At 40.7% G+C, this 23,634-nt stretch overlaps 1 protein-coding gene across 3 annotated transcripts in view; it reads right to left on the bottom strand.

Moving 5' to 3' along the window:
* The window catches only part of CCDC13 (coiled-coil domain containing 13), a 130,921-nt gene that overhangs the window by 88,475 nt on the left and 18,812 nt on the right, over window positions 1-23,634 (bottom strand). For all 3 annotated transcript variants that reach the window (XM_030197579.1, XM_030197595.1, XM_030197589.1), the window contains exon 4: window positions 15,404-15,546. In XM_030197579.1, the coding sequence (XP_030053439.1) occupies window positions 15,404-15,546 (143 nt within the window). The remainder of the gene's footprint in view (window positions 1-15,403; window positions 15,547-23,634) is intronic.

Here is a 23,634-nt window from a genome sequence, read left to right as displayed (position 1 = left end):
TGTACTAAGTTCTGAAGCTAACGTTGAAGACCCTTAAAATTTACACTCCAGCCCATCCCTATCTATTCAGTCACGATGGAAGTCAATTCCATGATGCATAAATTCTTCATTCTAGGAAAGAGATCATAAAAGGACGAACTTGCCTGTATCACTACTACTACTACTACTACTTAACATTTCTAAAGCGCTACTAGGGTTACGCAGCGCTGTACAATTTAACATAGAAGGACAGTCCCTGCTCAAAGAGCTTACAATCTAAAGGATAATGGAAACTAATGCCGGCGATCTCAAACCCGGCCAAATGCAAGGAATTTGGTCGTGAGAGGAGCCAGCATTTGTAGTGCACTGGTCCTCCTCACATGCCAGGTCACCAATCGGGCACCCTAGGGGGCACTGCAGTGGACTTCAAAAATTGCTCCAAGGTGCATAGCTCCCTTACCTTGAGTGCTGAGCCCCGCAAACCCCCCCCCCCAAAACCCCCTCTCCACAACTCTACACCACTACCATAGCCCTAAGGGGTGAAGGGGGGCACGGGCCTGGGTCCACCTGCCTGAAGTGCACTGCACCCACTAAAAACTGCTCCAGGGACCTGCATACTGCTGTCATGCAGCTGGGTATGACATTTCAGGCTGGCAAAAAATGTTTTTAAAATTTTTTTTTGGGGGGGGGGGGTGAGAGGGGGTTGGTGACCACTGGGGGAGTAAGGGGAGGTGATCCCCGAGTCCCTCCGGTGGTCATCTGGTCAATTGGGGCACTTTTTTGAGGCTTGGTCCTAAAAATAAATGGACCAAGTGAAGCCAGCGAAATGCTCGTCAGAGCCGGCTATCTTTTTTCCATTATCGGCCGAAGCCAGCCATCTCATAACCACGCCCCTGTCCCGCCTTCCATACCCTTCCGAAACGCCCCCTTTAACTTTGGCCGGCTCTGCGACAGAAAGCAGCTGGAGCCGGGCAAAATCGGCTTTCCATTATACCGATTTGGCTGGGTTCAGGAGATGGCCGAGCATCTCCTGATTTGTGTCGGAAGATGACCGGTGATCTCTTTAGAAAATAAGCAGGTTAGAGACATATTTTCAAAGCACTGAGACTTACAAAGTTCCATAGTAACCTATGGAACTTTGTAAGTCTAAGTGCTTTGAAAATAAGCCCCTAAAACCCTAACAATCACAGCTCAGAAGATGTTGTCCCAGAAGATCATCTGAATATATATAGGAAGATGAAATCTGGATTTAGGAGCTTTAGAGCTGGAACATCCTATAACCTACTTGATACTATCAAGGAGAAAACTAGAAGAGAATGATCTACTACTGTAGAAGGAAGAAATCAAAACAGTAGAAATACACCAAATGAAATGACAAAGATATTCTCCTAAAGGAAACAAACCCCCATGTACCCAACCTCGGACTGAGGATAGAAGAATAAAATCATTACATTAGCCACATTAGGTGAGGAAGATGGATTAAGAGACCCAAATATCAACATTTCACAGGAGCGAACTTGATACTTCACCAGTAATAACTCACGAACCTCCTGTTGAGGAGCAAGAATCTTCTAGGAACAAAAGAGTAGATCCAGATCCTTCTAACTGAGGAAGCTCTTCCCATCAGAAGAGAAACTGAAGGGATATTAATAGCTGAAATAAACCCAACAAAAAGTCTCTAGTCTGGGAAACAGCAACCTTCCACAAAGAGCTGAAGTGTGCCAAAAAGCTGTCATGACAGAAATTTTCCACAGAAAGCTATTTGCTGCAGAAGACAAATGGAGAAACTGATACTGGCTCACATTCCTCATGGGATTCCAACAATTAGGAAGGAATTAGTTCTGTTCAAGTAAATGTAGGTCTGAATGCTACATGCTGCCATGAAGAGACATGCAGCATAGGAAGTTACTGGTTCAGTTACAGTTCCCAGGCAAGAGAGAAACAGACAGACAGACACACATTAACTCCTTTAGAGATAAGACTTTTCTACCACCAGAAGTCTCCACGCTTTTAAATTCTTCTTTTTTTTTTTTTGTCTTTTTTAAAAGGAAATTGGGAAATAAGAAATCAGAGCTGACTGGAGAAACACAACTTAGAAGAGTGCTAGTACCCAAAATAAGCATATGGGTCCCACCCACCCCACTGGAAGGTGAAAGTGGAGAAAAAGAATTGCATACAGAGCTCCCCTATAATTTATCTCAAAAATCACAGTCACTGTTCACCAGTGGTAAGGCGGAGAATAGCCCCAGCCGATTAAACTTAAGAAGCAAGATGCCATTCCCGTGAATATTACTCAAGCTGTAGGCTCACATCACTGCCTTGAAAACGCCCAAATTACAGTAATTAAATGAATATGAATTATGGAAGCCTCCAGGACAGCGAGAGAGCATAACACCACAAAGGGTCTCCTATCGGCAAAATTTAACAGCCTGCACTTAATGTCCATGAATGGCATACACCATTAGGGCATCAATGAAGAAGCACTACATCAACTACCTCAGGCGTGCAGACTTCACCTGTATTCCAGCTCCCTGTCTTAGTCCTTGTGCATATGGCGAGAAATCCTCCCAGAGAGAAATGCGCATACATTTTTTTGTGCTTTTTAAAAACACATTTAAAGCAACCTTACTGATGCTGAGAGATGTGCAAATTGACTGGGTGCACAAACACTTCTCCCCCCCCCCAAACTGATTTACTGCCTTTAAAATTCACTAAGGCGGAGAGCCTCTGAATGAATGCCACTGTCTAAAATATTAGTAGATTGTATTTTGATGATGAGCAAAATGTGCAGCCAACACCACTGAAGCCCCGAGGCAGAATCTGCATATGGTAGAACTTTCATATTTATTTTTTTTTAATTAAATGCTCTTAAAGCATTCAAGACATGCTGATTTTCAGTGTCCAAAGTGCACCATAATAGCCTGGCTAAGTCATTCCATATTACTAAAAGATTATGTCTTTTATGACTCCATTTCCTCAGCCAAAATTCTTGCCTGCATGCAGTGCACTCTAAGCTGAGGTACTGTTAACACTCATCCACAGATTATTTTTTTCAAACACACAAAGCTGAATAAAGAAATGATCTAGTCTAATCTGTGGTTTATATACTGCACTCATCCCAGTGAGAGGTTCGAGGTAGTTTATATTGTAAGAGCTGCGTATGGCAGGAAGGAATCGCAGGAGTTCAAAGAAGTAAAGAACAGGGGAAGGAAGGGAGGATTGCATGGATGTGTGTAGGTAGGACCTCCTGGTGAAGATAGAGCTGGTTAGTACTTGTCAAAGAGTAGGGTCTTCACTTTCCTGTGATGACTCATGTAAATTGACTCCATACAGACTGTAATTGGTAAGGAGTTCCATTCGGTTATGGCGCAAAGGAAGAACATGGAGTTGGTTGAGTCTTGCATAACTCAGTGCTGGATATTTCAGGAGCACATTGTCACACAGAAGGATCGATTTACAGAAGCATTGTGAGAAGAGTTGGGATAGCAGCCAGGAAGACTTTTCGTGTAAGACTTGGAAGACTACACAAATGGATTTGAAGGTGATTTGAGTTCGGACGTGTAGCCAGTGCAGATATCCAGAGACGCTTTTGAATTTCTGTAATCAAAAGATCAGCCTCACTGCTGTGTTCTGTATAAGCTGTAGTTTGGTAAGTAATCTGTTGTTTAGCCCGATGTATAGGGAGTTGCAACAGTCTAAAATAGAGATGACTAGCAGTTTTCTTTAAACCTGTCATGAAACCTGGCCTCATCCTTCCACATCCTAAAAAACATTCCTGTTTTTTAGTTTTCTTGAATACAGTTTTATAACATAATGTGTTCTTTATTTTAAAAAATTGGTGCTTTTTGAAAGAAGAATCACTTTTACTACACTTGTATCAAGGGTGTAGTGAAGAAATCACAGGCTGCTGCCCGCAAACATTTGAGGGCATTTTTGCAATCCTGATATGATGAGACTCCAAAATGAAAACTACATATTCTGATAGAAGGAAATCTGCTCTTTCTAATGGTGCTAAAAGAAAGAATATTGAAGCTGTCCCACTGGAGATCAAGGGCATCAAAGATAGCCCAAAATGGGCAAAAATGCTTTTTATACCAACTTTGAACGCTTATAATTTTTCAACCACTTGAAGGAAAGTGCTGCAAATTGGAATGCCTCATTACAGCCCTGCATTTAGTACACCTACCAAACATCAACCTGAAAGGCCAACTAGTTTAGAAACTACAGCAGCCTCAACATCACTGTAAATTGATTTTTGCCGGTTTTGTGGCAAAGTTTGAGCCTAAACCATTCAAAAAGTAAGAGGACTAGGAACATGGGGTTTTGCCAGTTCATTAAGCCCTAAAAGTAGTGCAGGTTCTCCAAATATCCCCCTTGTACTACTAAAACTTCCAGTTTTACAGCTTCTGGAAGTTGGCCCAAAATGTCATTTTTGCTCAGGCGACATTTTGCAACCCTTTACTTGAGGTCCCCTAGAACCTCCAATTTTTAGTCTTTTGAACTAAAGTTTTGCACAGCTTAGTTTTTTATCATAAAGAAACTATGTACCAAATTTCATCAAAATCTGAGATGGTGAGGTGGGGACGACCTTTAAAATTGGTCCACTTGACACGGAATGACTCCAATGCTGAAGGAAGCCATGTGTGCTTAATGAGAAAGCAGAATAAAAGATACACATTATCCCCTTCAACGTCTAAGCAGCTTGTAGATCCAAGGAAAACAACACAATCTGAAGTGCCTGTATACAAATGCTAGAAGCCTCGAAAATAAGACGGGAAAGTTAAAGTAAATAGCACTAAATGATGAGGTAGATATATAGACATCTCAGAAACTTGGTGGAAAGAGGACAATCAATGGGACACTGTGATAAAAGGATACAAATTGTACTGCAATGATACAGAAGATCAAATTGGAGGGGGGGTTGAACTATATGTTAAAGAGGGAATTGAGACAAATAAAACAAACATTTCACATGAAACAGATAACAGCGTGGAATCATTGTGAATAGAAATTCCATGTGTGAAGGGAAAGAGTATTCTTGTAGGGCTGTACTACCGTCCACCTGGACAAAACAAATACACAGATGAAGAAATGTTTACAGACATCAGGAAAGCTGGCAAACACTATAATAATGGATGATTTTCAATTACCCCAATATTGACAGGATAAATGTTACATCAGGGAGTGCCAGAGAGATAGCATTTCTAGATGTAATAAACGACTGCTTCTTGGAGCATCTGTTCAAGAAACTGACAAGAGGGGGAGCCATTTTGGATCTGGTCCATGGTGGCATGCAGGGCACAGTGCAAGAGGTGGTGGTGTTGGGTCCCCTGGGAAACAGTGATCATAATGTGCTACTATCTGGGATGAACCCGCAAAGGAAGTCTATTGTAGTTGCATTTCATTTTCAAAAGGGCAACGGAAATAAAATGAGGAAAATGGTTAAAAAGAAGCTAAAAGGATTGGCTGCTAAGGATAGGAAATTAAATCAGGCGTGGATGGTATTCAAAAATACCATCTTGGAAGCCTAGATCAGACAGATTCCACGTATTTGCAAAGGTGCAAAGAGGAGAAAACAACAGCCAGCATGGTTAAAACGTGATGTTAAAGAGGCTATTACAGCCTAAAGATTATCCTTCAAAGAATGGAAAAAGGACCTAAATGAAGAAAATAAGAAGCAACATAAGCACTGGCAAGTCAAATGTAAAGCATAATAAAGAAGGCTAAAAGAAAATATGAAGAGAAACTTGCCGCAGAGGCTAAAACTCACAGTAACAACCTTTTCAATCTACATCAGAAGCAGAAAGTCTTCAAGGGAATCCGTGAGCCCGTTAGATCACAAACAGCAAAAGGGACACTCAGGGAGGACAAGGCCATAGCAGAGAAATTAAATGAATTCTCTGCTTCGGTCTTTACGGACAAAGATGTAAGAGATCTGCCTATACCGTACTGTATTCAGTTCTGCTCTAAGTATCTCAAAAGAGATATAGCGGAATTAGAAAAGGTTCAAAGACGAGTGACCAAAATGATAAAGGGGATGGAACACCTCTCATATGAGGAAAAGCTAAAGAGGTTAGAGCTCTTCAGCTTGGAAAAGAGATGAATGAGGGGAGCTATGATTGAGGTCTACAAAATCCTGATTGGTGTAGAATGAGTAGAAGTAAATTGATTTTTTTTACTCATTCCAAAAATACAAAACTAGGGGACACAAGAAAGTTAGATGGAAATACATTTAAAACATACAGGAGGAATTACTTTTTTCACTCAACAAATAGTTAAACTCTGGAACTCTTTGCTAGAGGATGTAGTAAAAGCAGTTAGAATGTCTGTTTTTAAAAAAAGGTTTGGACAGACTGCTGACGGAGGTCACGTGACGCTATGTACCGGAGAAGTCGAGGTTAGACGAGCTCCAGGTACCTCCTTGTAATTCCCTTTGAAATACCTTCGGGAAACAAACGGGGTGAACCAAATCTGCTGGCGGAAAGCTGATACAATAAGAATCGGTGGCCGGAAAAGAAATTGTAAGCAATTATGACATCTAAATCTTTAAAAAAAGATAAAGACAAGAGTAAAGCAATGGAAAACAAAATGGCCGCCCCAGCGAGCCCGCCAACTTCAGCGGTCGGGTCGGCGTGGGCAGCGGAGATTGTGGGAGAGGTGACGACGGCGATGGAGGCGATTCTAGATAAAAAACTGGACAGTTTAAATTCAAAACTGGAGGGCTTACAAAAACATATGGCGCAGCTAAGTCAAGATCTTATAGCGCATCAACAACGGACGGGAGCCCTGGAAGATCGTACAGATATTGTAGAAGAAAAATATAAAAAACTTCAAAAACTGGTAGAAGACCAGGCTGAGAAACTAGAGGATCTAGAAAATAGATCGCGACGAAACAACCTACGCTTCGTGGGGCTACCCGAAGATATTAGAGATAAAGACTTACGGACTTTTCTAGAAACATGGCTGGTGGAAGAGTTAAAGCTGAACACAGATCTAGGCCCGTTACAAATTGAAAGAGCACATCGCATGGGGATGCAAAGAGCGGGAGAAAACAGACCCAGAATAATTATCTGCCGTTTCCTGAACTTTGTTCAAAAAACAGCGATATTACAAGCTATGAGAGGAGGAATGGCTCTTAAATATAACAACCATAAAATCCTTTGCTTCCAGGACTATTCGGCGGCAGTTGCGATGAAGAGAAGGAATTTCTCGCCCATATGCTCTCAATTAATTCAACGAAAGATCAAGTTTGCCTTGCTGTACCCGGCGAAACTAAGGGTAACCCACCAATCAATGACAAAAACTTATGAATCACCACAAGAAGCGCAAGATTTTGTAAAACAATTACTGCAATCGGGAGATGAATAACGCAACGGAAAACGCTGACGGTATTGGAAACTATTCAAGTGGGAAGTGTTTCATCGCACGGAAAATAGTGGACAAGATTAGACATATGAAGAGCTGATGATCTGGGACTGGCGAATTTTAAATAACAAATGGATGAGGTAACAGATCGGTTGATTAACCAAACGCCAGGAGGGGAAATCATAATCAGTAAAAGTTGCGAACTAAGAGTATATATGAATAACTGCTGATAAGTGGGGAACAATTGAGATAAAGAAGATTGGTGTTAATGCGTATGCATTCCATTGAAGTCACTGAAAAAAGAGACTAATATAAGATTGGGGGAAACAGTAAAATTGTTGGAAAAGCTATAAGGAAATTTCTCAAAGTTCACAAAACTCAGATATAAATGTAAGATGTTATATGGGGAATTTGTAATCTCTAAACTTGGGGGAAAGGGAAATATAGCAATATGAAGGATCTTAGAGGTACAATGTATGTATAAAAGAATTGGATTAAGGAATAGGGAATCACAAGGGGGGGGGGGGTCAGACGTGACTAAATTCCATGGGGGGGAATAGTAGGGATAATAAATGGGGTGGGGAAGGGGAGAAGAGGGAAGAAGGGGGGAATTATGAGGGAGGGAGGCGTAGATCATTAGAGAAGGGAAACAAGGAGGGAAACTATGAACATTACAGAGATAAGGAGAAATTGGAGTATAACTACTTACAGCATATAAAAGACACTGGGGGAGGTCATGAGCTGGGGTGGCCTCTCCCGAACGATAAAAGATTTCTGTGGCAAATAGGTTGTTATAATGTTCCATAAATGATAAAGATTGTAACATGGAATGTAGGTGGTATTAGCTCTCCCATTAAGAGGTCAAAAATTTTGAAATATTTGCAAAGAATACACGCTGACATAGCTCTGTTACAAGAAACTCATCTCTCAGATGCAGAACATGAAAAACTGGCAAGATGGTGGGTGGGAAAATGTGTAGCCTCACCAGCCAAAGGGAAAAAGGGAGGAGTAGCCATTTTAATCAGGAAAGGGCTGGTAACTGATCTGGATGATGTGATTAAAGATCAAGAGGGGAGATATGTGTTTGGCAAGGCGATAATAGCAAGACAGCGGGTATTAATAGGCAGTATATATGCACCAAATCAATTTGAGGCACAATTTTATAAAAATCTAATTGACATACTAACGAAAATAGACCCTATCCCATTAATATTAGGAGGGGATTTTAACATGATATGTGACCCTGAATTGGATAAATCTCATCCTCCTCCCAATCTAAGACATGAGCCCTCAAAAGGATTGCCTAATCTTTGTACTGTATTGGACCTGCTAGATGTGTGGAGAGTGTTACATCCTCAGGAACGGGATTATACACATTTATCAAGGGCACATAATACCCAGGCAAGAATAGATTATATACTGATGTCGCGGTCATTGTTGGAAGGGATTAGAGAAACAAAAATAGGTCCCTATGCTATTTCAGATCATGCAGAAGTATGGGTAAATTGGCAACCAAAGGGAATGGAAGAGAAAATGAGTTGGTGGTCCTTTCCGAGTTATTTAACCAAAGATCCAAGTTTTAAAGAGAGACTACTGGCTAAGTGGGCCGAATACAAAAGTATTAACGAATATTCAGTGGAGAGTGCCTCTTCTTACTGGGAAGCAGCCAAGGCGGTTTTGAGAGGAGAAATGATCAGTTATGTTAGTCATTATAAAAAAGCTAAGGATAAGGAAATTTTGAGATTAGAGGCCCAGATCCAAACTTTGAGGAAAAGGTTTGGAGAAAATCCAAATGTAAACATCAGAGAAGAACTTTTAGGGGCACAGGTGACCTTAAACTCATTGATTCATGAACGTGAAGTTAAATCACAAATTTACCATAAATTTCAATTATATAAATTTGGGGGTAAGGGTGGAAAAATGATGGCGAGACTTATAGCTAGGAAACAAGCTTCCCGCATAGTAACAGCTTTGAAAGATCAGACAGGTAAATTGTGTCATTCTGATACAGAAATCAGAAACATATTCAAAAATTTTTACCAGCAGTTGTATGCAGAAAAGGATAACTCGGATCTAGATAGTAATTTATATCTGGATAATCTGGATTCTCCGAGTCTGTCGGAAGAAGAGAGAAATCATCTCAATGACCCTATAACTAGTGATGAGGTGGGATGGGCAATTGGAAGTAGTAAATCAGGAAAAACTCCCGGGCCAGATGGCTTGAAAATAGAATTCTATAAATTGATGGGAGACATTATTCTGGTACCAATGATGGAAGCATATAATGAATGGGTGGAGAAAAGGTCGGTACCAGACCAACTGAATGTAGCCCGTATTATTTTAATCCCAAAACCTAAGAGAGATGTTACCTTACCTGAATCTTATAGACCCATATCATTATTAAATTGCGAAGTAAAAATCTTTGCAAAAATATTAGCAAATAGAATGAGTCGGGTGTTGCCGTCACTGGTGCATGAAGCGCAGGTGGGGTTTGTTAGAGGCTGAACTGTATCTAAGAATCTGAGACGGATTCTAGTCTCTTTAGAACAGATGGATAGAATAAATAAGCCGGGACTGATGGTGAGCTTTGACACGGAAAAGGCTTTTGACCGTGTGAGGTGGAAGTTTTTGTTCCCAGTAATGGAAAAATATGGATTTGATGGATGGTTCCTAGGAGCGGTTAAATCACTTTATGTTTCACCAACAGCGAATGTGATGGTGAATGGTAAATGCTCAGAAAAGGTGAAGATAGAGAGAGGAACGCGTCAGGGCTGCCCCATGTCACCGCTACTGTTTGCATTATATTTAGATCCACTGATAAGAGAGATATATTCTAATGCAGAAATTCAAGGGGTATCCTTAGGTAAGGTGGAATTCAAAGTGGCGGCCTTTGCAGATGATTTATTAGTTGTGATTACGAGGCCAGAGGCATCGCTACCAGCTTTATTAGAAGCATTTCAAGAATTTGGGGACTTCTCTGGTCTCAAGTTGAATCTGGAAAAGTCAGAGGCACTGGCGACTGATGAAAGGATACATAGAGATTGGTCGGGGATATTCCCCTTGAAATGGGCAGAGGACCATTTCCGATACTTGGGAATTTTGATTTCAACCAAGACTAGGGATATATATAAACTTAATATAAAACAACTACTGACGCACACTAAACAGCAGTTAGACAAATGGGAAACACTACCATTATCACTGATTGGGCGTGTGGGACTTATACGTATGGTAATTCTGCCGCGTTGGTTATACGTCATGCAGACCCTCCCACTTAGACTGTTGAACAAAGATTTGACAAAATTTTATAGAATGGTGATGAGATTTTGTTGGGCAAATAAAAAGGCGAAAATGAAATACCAGCTGCTGTGGGGGAACTGGTCGCAAGGGGGAATAGGCCTACCGAATATGAAATTATACAATATGGCATGTTTGTTGAGACATATTAGAGACTGGCTCTTTGACTCAGACAGCTACACTCCATTGGAGATAGAAAGGGCATTTTATTCGCCATACCATCTAGTATCATTGTTACAAGTAGAGAGATCCCTGATCCCGAGTTATCTGCGCCGAAGCTTGTTGCTAGATCCGCTGCGTGAGGCGTGGAGATTTTTAGGGAAAATTATACGAGTAAATACCGCAGTGACAGAATTAATGACCATTAGGGGGAACCCTAAATTTCGGTCAGGCTTGGAGAATCCAGTGTTTAAAAGATGGGAGGAAAGAGGAATAGTATATTTGAAGGATATAATAGGTGCAGAAGGGAAGATAAAACCGCGGGAACAAATAATGAGTAATGAATTGATACAATGGGGGGACACCTTCGCATATTGTCAATTAAAACATTTTATAAATTCTGTAAACGGGGAGGAATTGAGACAAAAATCAGGGTCCAAATTGAAACTATTCTTTGAGGAAATTTCGGAAAATGAACCATCAATCTCTGAAATGTACAAGGTATTAGGGACTAAGGGGATGCTCAAAGATAGGAAGGCGATCAAAGAACGATGGGAGAAAGACTTAGGAAGAACTCTCACCGGTTGGGACATTAACAGACAAGTGGGGGGTATTGCAAACTTGGTTAGTGGAGCCCAATATCGGGAATGTGCATTTCGGGTAATTCATAGAGCCTACTTTACGCAGGTCCAGCTAGCAAAGATTGGGGGCATACAGAATGCAATATGTTTGAGATGTAAAAGTGCAGAAAATTCACTCTACCATGCATTTTGGAGTTGTGCAGCTATTAAAGGTTTTTGGTCCAGAGTGGCGAATTATCTGTCTAACCTGCTGTCTTGTGAAATAATACCAAATCCTGTACAGATGTTGCTAGATATCCATGGGTCATTTAGAGGGAAATCCTCCGAAGAAACATTATTTTTTCGTAAGGGATGTCTGTTAGCAAAGAAATGTATACTTCAAAACTGGACTTCGGAGGTTGTACCAGAATTTTGGCATTGGCGGAACATGGTACATCAACTTCTGCTGTGGGAGGCTAGAGAAGCCAAGGGTTCCCCAAAACGAAAGAACCAGTTTTTGAAAATCTGGGGAAAATATATAAGTACCCTTTCAGCAAAAAGTAAAAGCTTTGTGCTTAATGTGCTGTAGATATTATATTGAACCTGTGGTTGGTTCAGTTTCTCTTTGAGAAAATTGTGTACTAGTCGGGGGGAGGGAGAGAATAGGAGGGTTAATTAGGGGGGGAAGGAATATTAAGGGATAAGAGGTAGGGGGAAGGGAGGGGGGGGGAAGGGGACAATGGTATAAAAAGTGGAAACAAAAGGCCAAATATGCCTCGGTAGTAGCCAAGAAAGGAATTATTGGACTGAATCTGCATATTGAATGTAAGATGTTGATAAAAAATGTGTACTGTTTTCAATAAAAACCGTTGAAATATAAAAAAAGGTTTGGACAAGTTCCTGGCAGAAAAGTCCATAGTCTGCTATTTAGACAGACATGGGGAAGCAACTGCTTGCCCTGGAATTTGTAGCATGGAATGTTGCCACAATTTGGATTTGTCAGGTACCTGTGACCTGGCTTGGCCACTGCTGGAAACAGGATACCGAGCTAAATGGACCATTGGTCTGACCCAGTATGGTTACTCTTTATGTTCTTAAGCACTTTGAAGTTGAAGTAGTCAGCCAATTCCTCTGTACTGGGTTGGGTGCCGACTGCTTGCTGGTCAGGATTGGGAGGTGAGTGGAGATTGCTCACTAGGGCAAACAGTTTTTTTTAGAGTTGAGATCAATGGTGCCAATGATTGTGGAATAGTATGCTTTTTTTGCCTCAGAACAGTGGTATTTGCAGGTTATGAAGGATTCTTTCCATCTGAACTTGGTCTGTGAATTGTGGTCTTTCCTCCATGCTCTTTCAAGGCATCTGCAAGAGCTATTCAAGTTTTTGAGGGGATCAGTATACCAAGGGTTAGGTTTGGAGGACCTAGCCCTAGTGACTTTTTCGGGTGCGATGATATTCATGGACTTCTCAGTAATCCTGTCCCACTCGGCCTTCATTGTTAAAGGTTCGGTTTGCTTTATGTTAATCTTGTCGGAGACTAGCTTCCAGAACTTGGCAGCGTTCTTCCCCATGTTTTTATGGTTGGCTTTACTTTCTTAGCTGTGGTGGAAGAGGACATATGGATATGGAGAGTAAAATTGTAAAAAAAAGTGGTCTGACCACAGTATGGCTGACCATTTAGTGTCAGAGGTTAGGGAGGAAGGATGAGATGTGATCATGTCAAGTACATGACCTTTCTCATATGTGGTGGTCATGTAGCCCGAGGTTAGGTCACAAGATATTAGGAAGGATTTGAAGCTGTTGACAATAGGGTCATTATTCAGTTCAAGTGGGAGGTTCACGTCACCGATGAGGATCAGACTCTGGAATTGGAAGGAACAAAATCCTAGGAGTTCATATATTTTCTCTTGGATGTTGTGCCAGAGCCGAGGTCTGTACACCAGTAGGACTCGTTGCGTGGTATATTTAGTCATCTTGTAGTCTGCAAAATATGGATTCCAGACCAAGAGCGATGTCAGAGTCAATCAGTGTTAAGCAGAAAAAAGTTTTATAGAGTATGGCCAACCCCCACCCCCTTGTTTTTCCTTCTGGGTGAGTGAAGGGCACTGTAACCAAGAGGGCATAGGTGAGATAATTCTGGGCTATTTTGTTCTTATAGCCAGGTCTCATCTCTAAAGACAAGGCTAAAGAAGTTAGACACTAGAATGCGAGCACAAAAGCGTCAGATTTTGTTGCTTTGTGATAACTGTGCTGCACACAGTGATGATAGCAGGCTGTCTAACGTCAAGGTGGTCTTCCTGCCACCAAACACTACCTCTCTGATCCAATCTATGGATCAGGGCATAACAGCCAATTTTAAACAACATTATCGGGCTCTTGTGCTACATCGTCTGATGAGCGTTATGGATGACCAGACTGGCAAGGATAAACGTGCTGTTGAACCGGCTTGTAATCTATCACTGTTGGATTCCCTACATATGCAGAAAGAAGCCTGGAATCATGTTACACAGGCAACCATTGTGAACTGCTACAAGCGGGCAAGTTTTGTTAAGGATGTAGAGAGGGACAAAACAGATGCAGCTGTTGCAAACGCGTCAGATGAACAGGCTGTTGACATCCCAGCCGGTGTTACTGAAGAGAAGTTTCATTACTACGTAGCTGTTGATTACAATATACAAACAGCTGACGACAGCACTGATGTTGAGATATACGCCTACACCCAGGCAACGGCTGATGATGAAACAGATGATGAAATGAGCAGCGAGGCACATGCTGACGAAATTCAACAACCTCCTCCTGTCACATTTGCAAGAGCGCTAGAGAGTCTCAACACTGTGCGGGTCTATCTGGAGGCCACTGGATGTCAGTGCTATGACAGTTTTTACCATCTGGTAGACGTAGTCTATGGAACTCACAGATACAAGAGTGTACAGAGGACAATGACTGATTACTTCAAGTAAGCCTAAAATCAGTTAATGGAGACTGTATAATGTCAGTTAACGGAGACTGTATACTTTATGTATAATAAACAGTACTGTACATATGTTTATCAGATGTCAAGCTTCTTTGGGTCACAACGGTTACGTGCACGCTCCGGTTAACTGTATGTATTTCTTTGGTCCCAGACCCTTGCACTTAAGCGGATTGCACTGTACCTCTAAATGATTAGGTTCCAAAAAAATATATGGATTTGTTTTGTGTGTAACTAGGCACTTACAAGGAAATTTTAGAAGGAAAGTGCCTCCAACAGCAAAAACCTTGGTCTTGAGCTGTATTAAGGCTTTACAATGCAACTGCATTGGCCTAGATACATCCGGACACACTAACACGTTTTGTCCACAACAGGGTATATCCTTCTTCTTAAATTAAGTTTTGAAGATAGGGGCAAATGATACTAATAATGTAGATCGTGTCTCAATACCATTTTTAGAGGACTCCAAAAATTCCATAACATCCAAGCTGTCTGGGGAGTTTAAATCATCAAACTCACCCTCCTGATTGACTAATCATGTACCTTTAGGAGGATAGTACATAGATTTTATATCCACAATTTCAAAAGCAATTTGCATAACATCTTTCATATATATCTTGAAGAGTTCCACCAGGGACAGGTAATGAGTTAACTGGAAAGTTTAGAGGTGTGGTAGCCGTGTTAGTCCACTCTTAAGGTTATCAATAGAAATCAAACAAAATAAAACATGGAAAAGAAAATAAGATGATACCTTTTTTATTGGACATAACTTAATACATTTCTTGATTAGCTTTCGAAGGTTGCCCTTCTTCGTCAGATCGGACGAAGAAGGGCAACCTTCGAAAGCTAATCAAGAAATGTACCACAGTGACATCAGGATTTAATACAGGACCTTGACTTCTAAGGGTACCACAGTGACATCAGGATTTAATCCTGAGCAAGTCTTCATTTCACTATGCTCAAACCTACTCTGTAATTCATTTGATATATGCCCCAAGAGGTGTGAGATGAGGACGTGGACACCGTCTCTACTAATGCAAAACTATAGTTTCAAGGGGGTGGGGGGCACCATACCTCTTTTTCCAGCTCCTTGACTCGGTTATTGAGCTGTTTGACTTTAGTTTTTTCACTTTCTGTTTCTGAAGTCAGCTCACGGTTTTTTTTTGATAGTTCAACTATCTTAGTGGCTGCAACATCGCCTGCTACACCAGTCATCCCTGAAAACAAGGAGGAGAAGAGATTAAAATTATGTAGTCATTTGGCCTGACTTAATAGATTTTTCATATTCGTGTAAAAGATTACATCCTATTTTATCTGCAGCTAAAAGAACTGCAAACATTTTAAATACATAAAATATGGAGTCCATATTGAAAAGCACATCACAGAATAAATATATTTTGTCTATTTTAAGATAATGTAAAGTCAAAATTTATCTGTATAAAACTTTGGGCAGGTTCAAGGCAGGAGCTTAAGTTATACAGATAAGGGCAATATTCAAGTTAGACTGCAGAAATAGCAGGCCTAACATATACGGGTAACTTATATGGATACATTATAAGTACTGAAGTCATGTAGGATGATAGTGTGTTTAACCCAGCAACTTGGTATGAGATGGGGACCAGATCCTATGCACACCTTGACTAAGAAATTGACACCAATGCCTCAGCTTAAAAAAAAATTAAATAAAATTGAAAGAGGAGCTCACCTTGATGAAAACTGGTGTATGTGTTCAGCAATTTTAGCAAAAAGGGCGACCACTGATTCCTTAGCGGGAGGGACCGGTGAAGCGATCCCCCCGCAGGAAACAGAAATATCTCTCTCCCCGCCTTTCTCTACGATGCCTCCTTGCCCTGCAACTGCTTTGAGCGGGACGGGGTTTCTCTCGGAACCCCGAAAGGGTGATTCCGAAGAGCTCAGAGGGGAGTCCAACTCTGTAAGGATATCTGCAGCTGCAGGAGAGACAGAGGTGAGCCTGAGTAAGATCTGGCTGAAGTTACTAGAAATAGAAAAAACTCTGAGACAATCTTCGGACGAGGTAAAGATTCTGAGTTTGAATGTGCAGGAAGTGAAAAACTCCTTAGATATGGCAAAACAGGACTTTTCTTCTAAGATTGATGCCTTACAGAGAGAGACAAAGCAAACTGATGATTTTAAAATGGCTGTGATAAAAGATAATATGGAAATTAGAAGAAAATTGGAACAAGTAGAGAACTTTAATAGGAGATTAAATCTCCGAATATTGAATTTTCCTAGAATATTGGGAGTACCCCCAAAAGATATGTTCCAGAGGTACTTAAAAGAAAACTTAAATTTTCCCCAAGAAGTATTTCCTCCTTTGAATAAGATTTATTACATACCAAGCACGATGAAAGAAGTTGGGACAGAGAATTCAATAGATCTACAAAATGTCACAGCCATTTTGGAGCAAACAATTGAAGAACCATCTGAAAGAGGGACGTTGATAATTTCTTTTGTATTTCAACAGGATTTAAATGCTGTAATGCGTCTTTACTTTAAATCAACTAACCGTGTGTTTGCTGGCCAGAAGATCTGGCTTTATCCGGATGTGACTAAGTTTACACAAGAAAAACGTAAAAAGTTTCTCTCTTTGAGGTCAAAAGTTCTGGAATTGGGAGGTTCTTTCCTCCTGGCTTATCCCTGTAAATGTGTCATCAGGTTAAATCAAGTTAAATATATATATTATATGCCTGATCAGCTTCAGACCTTCCTAGACAATAAACAACTATAGAGCTGAGATATATATGGGACTGACGGAACCATATTAATTTTTATTTATATATTATGATTGTGTTATCTTCACTAATTCCTACCCCCCTATTATTGAGGTCTAAGGAAGCCAAACTTTGTCTTTATTAGGACGTTTTTCAACTATAAATTTCCTGTATTATTATTTAATGGCTGTATTACACTTTTGCAGTATGATAATTTCTGTAATAAGTATATAAAATTAATAAAAATTATGAACAATAAAAGGGCGACCACTGATAAACTAGTAAGAATATTCGTCAATTCAATTTTGAGCATTTTGGCAGAGTATAAGCTCCACCAGGCTAATCTCAAATACGTGACTGATAATACAACTAATATGAAAGCAGCATTTCGAGATGAGTCTGGATAGATTGCGTAGGTCATAATTTCAATCTCAGTCTCTCATGGACTCCAGCCATCAAAAACTGAAACTGATCTGAATAACCTCCCCATTGTTTAAGGAAGTGGTTACACTCATTAAGCAAATGAAAGTCAACCATTCACTGAAGAAAATGCTCAACTTGGTGGAACAGCATACGACAGACATTAAAATCTGTGGCAGAGAATATGGAGGAGCAGTGTGCAACTGCCACTTATCCTGGTGAAACAAGCAGTTACTGACCAAATTGTGCACAACTGATGATTCTTTGCTGACAGACGTTGTTATGGTGTTGGAACCACAGAACTGTCGACAGACTAAGCCTTCATTACATTTTGTGGTGCTAACAAAATATCAGTTGTAATAGTACCTGACAATTAACAGATAGCATTCTTAAAGAACAGTCTTGCAGATCTCCTGGATCACAATTTTACATTACAGAGACGCACTTTTCAGCAGCATTGCTGGATCCAAGGCTGAAGGGTCGAAGTGGAGCCAATTGCTTAACTGTCAATCAGAGGCAGATTTTTTTTTTTTTTTTTTTTTTTTGGGGGGGGGGGGGGGAGAGACTTATTCAAGAACCAGGAAATACCTTCAGTGATCAACAAAGTGGATACATACATATTGAGCTCAGACAAGGAATTCTGCTCATCTCTTACTACCTACCGCAACAGAGGTCCCACGTGTGGTCAAAACTAACATGTTGCCTGTTGCCTGCTTGGAACTCCTACTACCAACACATCAGAATGTTCTTTTTCAGTTGCAGGATGAACAACCGAGGAACGTAAAATAGAAGTGACCTCTGGTTCTTTGATGATTTATTATTTCTACATAGTTTTAAATTATTGTTTTCTCGCAGTCCATGTTAATAATGTTTTTCTTGCATATTTAACACAGTTATGCCTATTGTTTTGTGTTATATTTTAACAAGTTATAGGACACATTTTAAATTTTGATTGAATTTACAAGATATTATAAATATGGGTTGGGTTTGGGGATGACAAAGAAAACGGTGTGGATTGTAAGGGGACGGGAACCAGATTATGTCCCCATGCACACCTCTAGTGACAAAATCAACATATACTCTTATGAGATATGCACGTAGGCATGTTCTTGAGAGGAATTTTGGTGAAGCATGGTTGGAATCGAAAAGTACATGCCTTTTTTTAATTTATAAAAAAAAGCTTCTAGGCTTCAGTCTAGGAATGATTCTGGCACTTTCACCCTAGTATTTTATAAAGACAATAGGTGCCTTCTTAACAACCTGGGCTAACAAGTGTGATGGCAACCGAAATGGGGGGGGGAGGGCGGTTCAGTTTTGGTCAAAAACAAATCTGCAGCCAAAATTCCAACCACAAGTTCTGACCTCCCTCTACCCATAGGGTCTCCGTGGGCCTACCTTTAGAAACCCTGGTGGTCTAGTGGACTCAGAAAGAATGATCTCAAGTCGCTCCTGCCCATGCTGGCTCTACAGTCAAAATGGCTGCTGAGACTGCCACAGAAGGCTGCAGCAGCTATTTTGAGACTGGAACCAGCATGGGCAGGAGCAATCCCCAGTCGCTCCTGCCTAAGCTGGCTCCAATCTCAAAATGGTTACCACGACCTCCCATGGCAGCTATTTTGACTGTGGAGAGGCATGGTCAGGAATAACTGGGGATTGGCTCCCGCACTGAAGAGGCAACTAGACCACCAGGGATTCTAAAGGAAGCTAATACTGAAAAAAAACAAGCCTCTAGCAGAGAAATAAGGGTAGTGCTTAATTGGTAATATGGAGAAAAAGCCCTCAGAAACCCAAGGCAAATTGCCTAAGGTTTTGTGCATGGTTATAAGCTGTACACTTGACTCTATAACACACGCTACGGTTCTATCATTGGTCAAAAAACTCCACACAACACGGGCATAACATCTTCTGCCTCAAAAAGTGAATAATCAAAGTGAATTGCTCCTCAAGCAGTCGTATCAATCTATGAGGTCACTTTCTGATAACAACCCTTATCACAGCAGCAAAATAGAAGTAACTTGCACTTCGCTTTAAACAAAGCACTCGTCGTTGTCCATTCAACGGGGACCACCATTTCACCTAGAAACACGGCTTCTTCAGAAACGGAGTGCTCTGATGTGATGCTGAGGGTCTGAAACTGACAAAGTTGACCACAGAGCGTCTACGGGTTGTAGGAGGGCTGAACTTGTAGTTGTGGGGGCGGGTGGAAGGAAGAGCTTTGATTTCAGCCAAAAATGCACTGGCACTTTCAGAGGAAACCAAAGCATGGCTGAACCTGGACTTCAGGCCGGTTTTGGCAACAAAGCAAAAATAAAAACTGAAATTTGATCAAACTCTAAACAAGCGCCTACACCCCCTCCCTGGAAACGCCATTCATTGAGTAAATCTCTCTTACCTGTAACCTTCTTTTTACTGCCAACTCCAGACTGCATTCCTTTTATCTTGCTGCACTGTATGCTTGGAATAGACTTTCTGAGTTGGTACATCAAGCTCCATCTCTGGCTGCATTCAAATCTAGACTAAAAACCCACCTTTTTGAGGCTGCTTTTAATTCCTAGTCACCTATTGAGTACCCATGTCATTGTCACAATAAGTGATGCCCTAGTCCCTTACTTGTTCCGTTTGTCTGTCTGAAATAGATTGTAAACTTGGTCGAGCAGGGACCATCTCTTACATATTTTGTGTACAGCGTTCTGCATGTCTAGTTGCGCTATAGAAATAAGTAGTAATAATAGTACATAAGAACATAAGCTTTGCCATACTGGGACAGACCAAAGGTCCATCAAGCCCAGCATCTTGTTTCCAACACTGGCCAATCCAGGTTACAAGTACCTGGCAAGATCCCAAAACAGTATAATACATTTTATGCTGCTTATACTAGAAATAAGCAATGGATATTCCCCAAGGCCATCTTAATAATAGCATATGGACTTTTCTTTTAGGAAGTTATCCAAACCTTTTTTTAAACCCTGCTAAGCTAACTGCTTTTACCACATTCTCTGGCAACGAATTCCAGAATTTAATTACACGTTAAGAGAAGAAATATTTTCTCTGATTTGTTTTACATTTACTACTTTGTAGCTTCATTGTATGCCCCCTAGGCGTAGCATTTTTGGAACGAGTAAACAAGTAATTCATGTCTACCTATTCCACTCATTATTTTATAGACCTCTATCATATCTCCCCTCAGCCTTCTTTTCTCCTAGCTGAAGAGCCCTAGCCGCTTTAGCCTTTCCTCATAAGGAAGTTGTTCCATCTCCTTTATCATTTCCGTCACTCTACTCTGTAACTTTTCTAATTCTACTATATCTTTTTTGAGATGCGGTGACCAGAATTGCACACAGTATTGGCGGTGTGATTGCAACACTGGGCAATACAAAGGCATTAAAACATCTTCATTTCTTCCATTCCTTTCCTAATAATACCCAAAATTCTATCTGCTTTCTTAGCTTCCGCTGCACAGTGAGCGGAGGGTATCAACATAGCATCAATGATGACATCTAGATCCTTTTCCTGGGCAGTGACTCCTAATGTGGAACCTTACATCACGTAGCTATGGTTTTGATTGTTTCCCATATGCATCACTTTGCACTAATTGGGTTCATGCCAGGTACTTGTGACCTGGATTGGCCATTGTTGGAAGCAGAATAGCAATGGTCCATTTAGACCAGTATCCCTCCGAAGGGACACCACCTTGAAGGGGTGGAGGGGCTTGTGTGTTTCAGTGACTTAGAGGGCTATGCTGAAGGGTTACCCATATCAGACAGGCCTCTGAGGAGAAACCAGACAAACAGTGTTCCAAACTGGGAGAGTGGTAAGATGGTGACCTGAAGTTCGTATGCCCAACGGCCCAGCTGCCCTCTGAAGTTTCGTCTTCTTTACGTAAATTTCCTCTCTGCAATTGCAGTTACCTTAACTGAGAGGAAGGGGACAACCGGCGGTCAGCCGCCAATGGCCAGCGTTTTATCCCCTGAGCAGCAAGTGCGGGACCGCTGTGCAACGAACTGCCCATGGATGAAAGGGTTGGCGAGTCCTTTGATTAGCGCCAGCGAAGGAGTGTCAACGCTCTTGGACCTGGAAAAACAACTCCATCGCTCCCGAATTATTCAACCACCATGTCCAAAGGAGTGGAGGAGTGAGTTAGAGGTATATGCTGAAACCGAGGACGTTTACAGCAGAACCCGAATCGGCGGAACCACTCCTAAACACCTATGAGAAATCAACTTGGAGTTTTTGGCTCCCGTGGAGGTTACATTGGATACCATCTGGAAGGCGCTTCGGGACCTAACGGTGGTAGTAAATAATTTTGTTTCAGATATAATTTTATTAGAGAGTTACATGGACAATTCAACTGAACCCTTTGAGAGTAATAAATTGATATAACAAATGATTCTACACGAGCAAGAAGTGGTTATGATTTTGAAAATGATAATAGACCAGAAATTTTGAATAATAAAATGAATACTATTATAGATGATTAATATCGAGATTATTGTTCTTCCCAGAGTTCCGGATATGACTCCTAAATTTTTCCTCAAATTATTACTTTAAAAGGAGTGAAGCCTGTGAAAACTGGGATTACTTTAATCAGTGGGATTTGAATTAGAGACTTAAGTATATGTATTGTTAAATAATTTCTAGTTTTTAAAAGAGAAAGAATGTAATCAGATGTACTATTTCTAACTAATATTGGACAATAAGTATGTTTTCAATGAAATGATTTGACTATACACCGTATTGGCCTTGAAGAAGCCAACCAGATGATCAATGTGGAATAATGAATTAGACGAGTAATATCTGGGGATAATCAGGTTAATACCACGGGGTTTTTTTCTGTTTACTGTTCGATTGATCTCCTTGTCTTGTTTCACTCTCCCTGTTTGGTGGTCTAAGGAAGAGAATAGAGTTACCTGACTGAAATAATTCCTATATATTACTTTCTCTGTATTTCCAGCAGTTGTTTTGTCGCTTGTAAAAATTTGAATGGTTATAAATAAAAAATTTTAAAAAAAAATAGACCAGTATCCTGCTTCCAACAATGGCCAATCCAGGTCACAAGTACCTGGCATAAACCCAATTAGTAGCAACATTCTATGGTACCAATCCCGGGGCAAGCGGTAGCTTCTCCCAATGTCCATCTCAATAACAGACTATGGACGTTTCCCTCCAGGAACTTGTCCAAACCTTTTTTAAACTCAGATATGCTAACTCCCAGTATCACATACTCCAGCAGCAGGTTCCAGAGCTAAATTATTCTTCGAGTTAAAAAATAATTCCTGACATTAAACATCATCTGCCATTTGGATGCCCAGTCTCCCAGTCTCGTAAGGTTCTCTTGCAATTTTTCACAATCCTTTTAAAATGTAACAACTTTGAATATCTGTATCATCAGTAAATTTAATTACCACACTAGTTACTCCCATCTCTAGATCATTTTTAAGTAGTTTAAAAAGCAGCAGTCGAAGAAACAGACACCAGGGGAACTCCACTATCTACCCTTCTCCATTGAGAATACTGACCATTTCATCCTACTCTCTGTTTTCTATCTTTTATCCTGTTTTTAATCCACAATAGGCTATTACCTCCTATCCCATGACTTCCTAATTTCCTCAGGAGTCTTTCATCGGGTACTCAGTCAAATGCCTTTTGAAAATCCAGATATACAATATCGACCAGCTGACCTTTATCCACCCCTTCAAAGAAATGTAGTAGATTGGTGAGGCAAGCTTTCCCCTCACTAAATCCATGTTGACTTTGTCCATTAATCCATGCTCATCTATAAACTCTGTAATTTTGTTCTTTATAATAGTCTCTACCATTTTGCCTGCCACAGACACAAGGCTCACTGGTCTATAATTTCCCAGATCACCTCTGGAACCCTTTTTAAAAATTAGCGTTACATTGGCCACCTCCCAAATCTTTCGGTCCCATGGTTGATTTTAAAGATAAATTACATATTAGTAACAATAGTTTAGTAAGTTCATTTTTGAACCCTGGGATCTCTCTTTTGACATACTGTTTTCTGGCAGATTGGTCATCCAGCTTTTTGGCAGTCCAACCTTCTGGTCTCTCATATAGCTGTCATTCTGGCTCTTTACAAGGTAGTAGTGTTGCTCACATGAAGTGCTGATTTCTGTGTCTTCCCTGATTGCCATT

This window comes from Microcaecilia unicolor, chromosome 1 (genome assembly GCF_901765095.1).
Source record: "Microcaecilia unicolor chromosome 1, aMicUni1.1, whole genome shotgun sequence".
NCBI classification, from domain to species: Eukaryota; Metazoa; Chordata; class Amphibia; order Gymnophiona; family Siphonopidae; genus Microcaecilia; species Microcaecilia unicolor.
The sequence above is the reverse complement of the archived record's forward strand: the minus strand, read 5'-3'. Positions and strand labels throughout refer to the sequence as shown.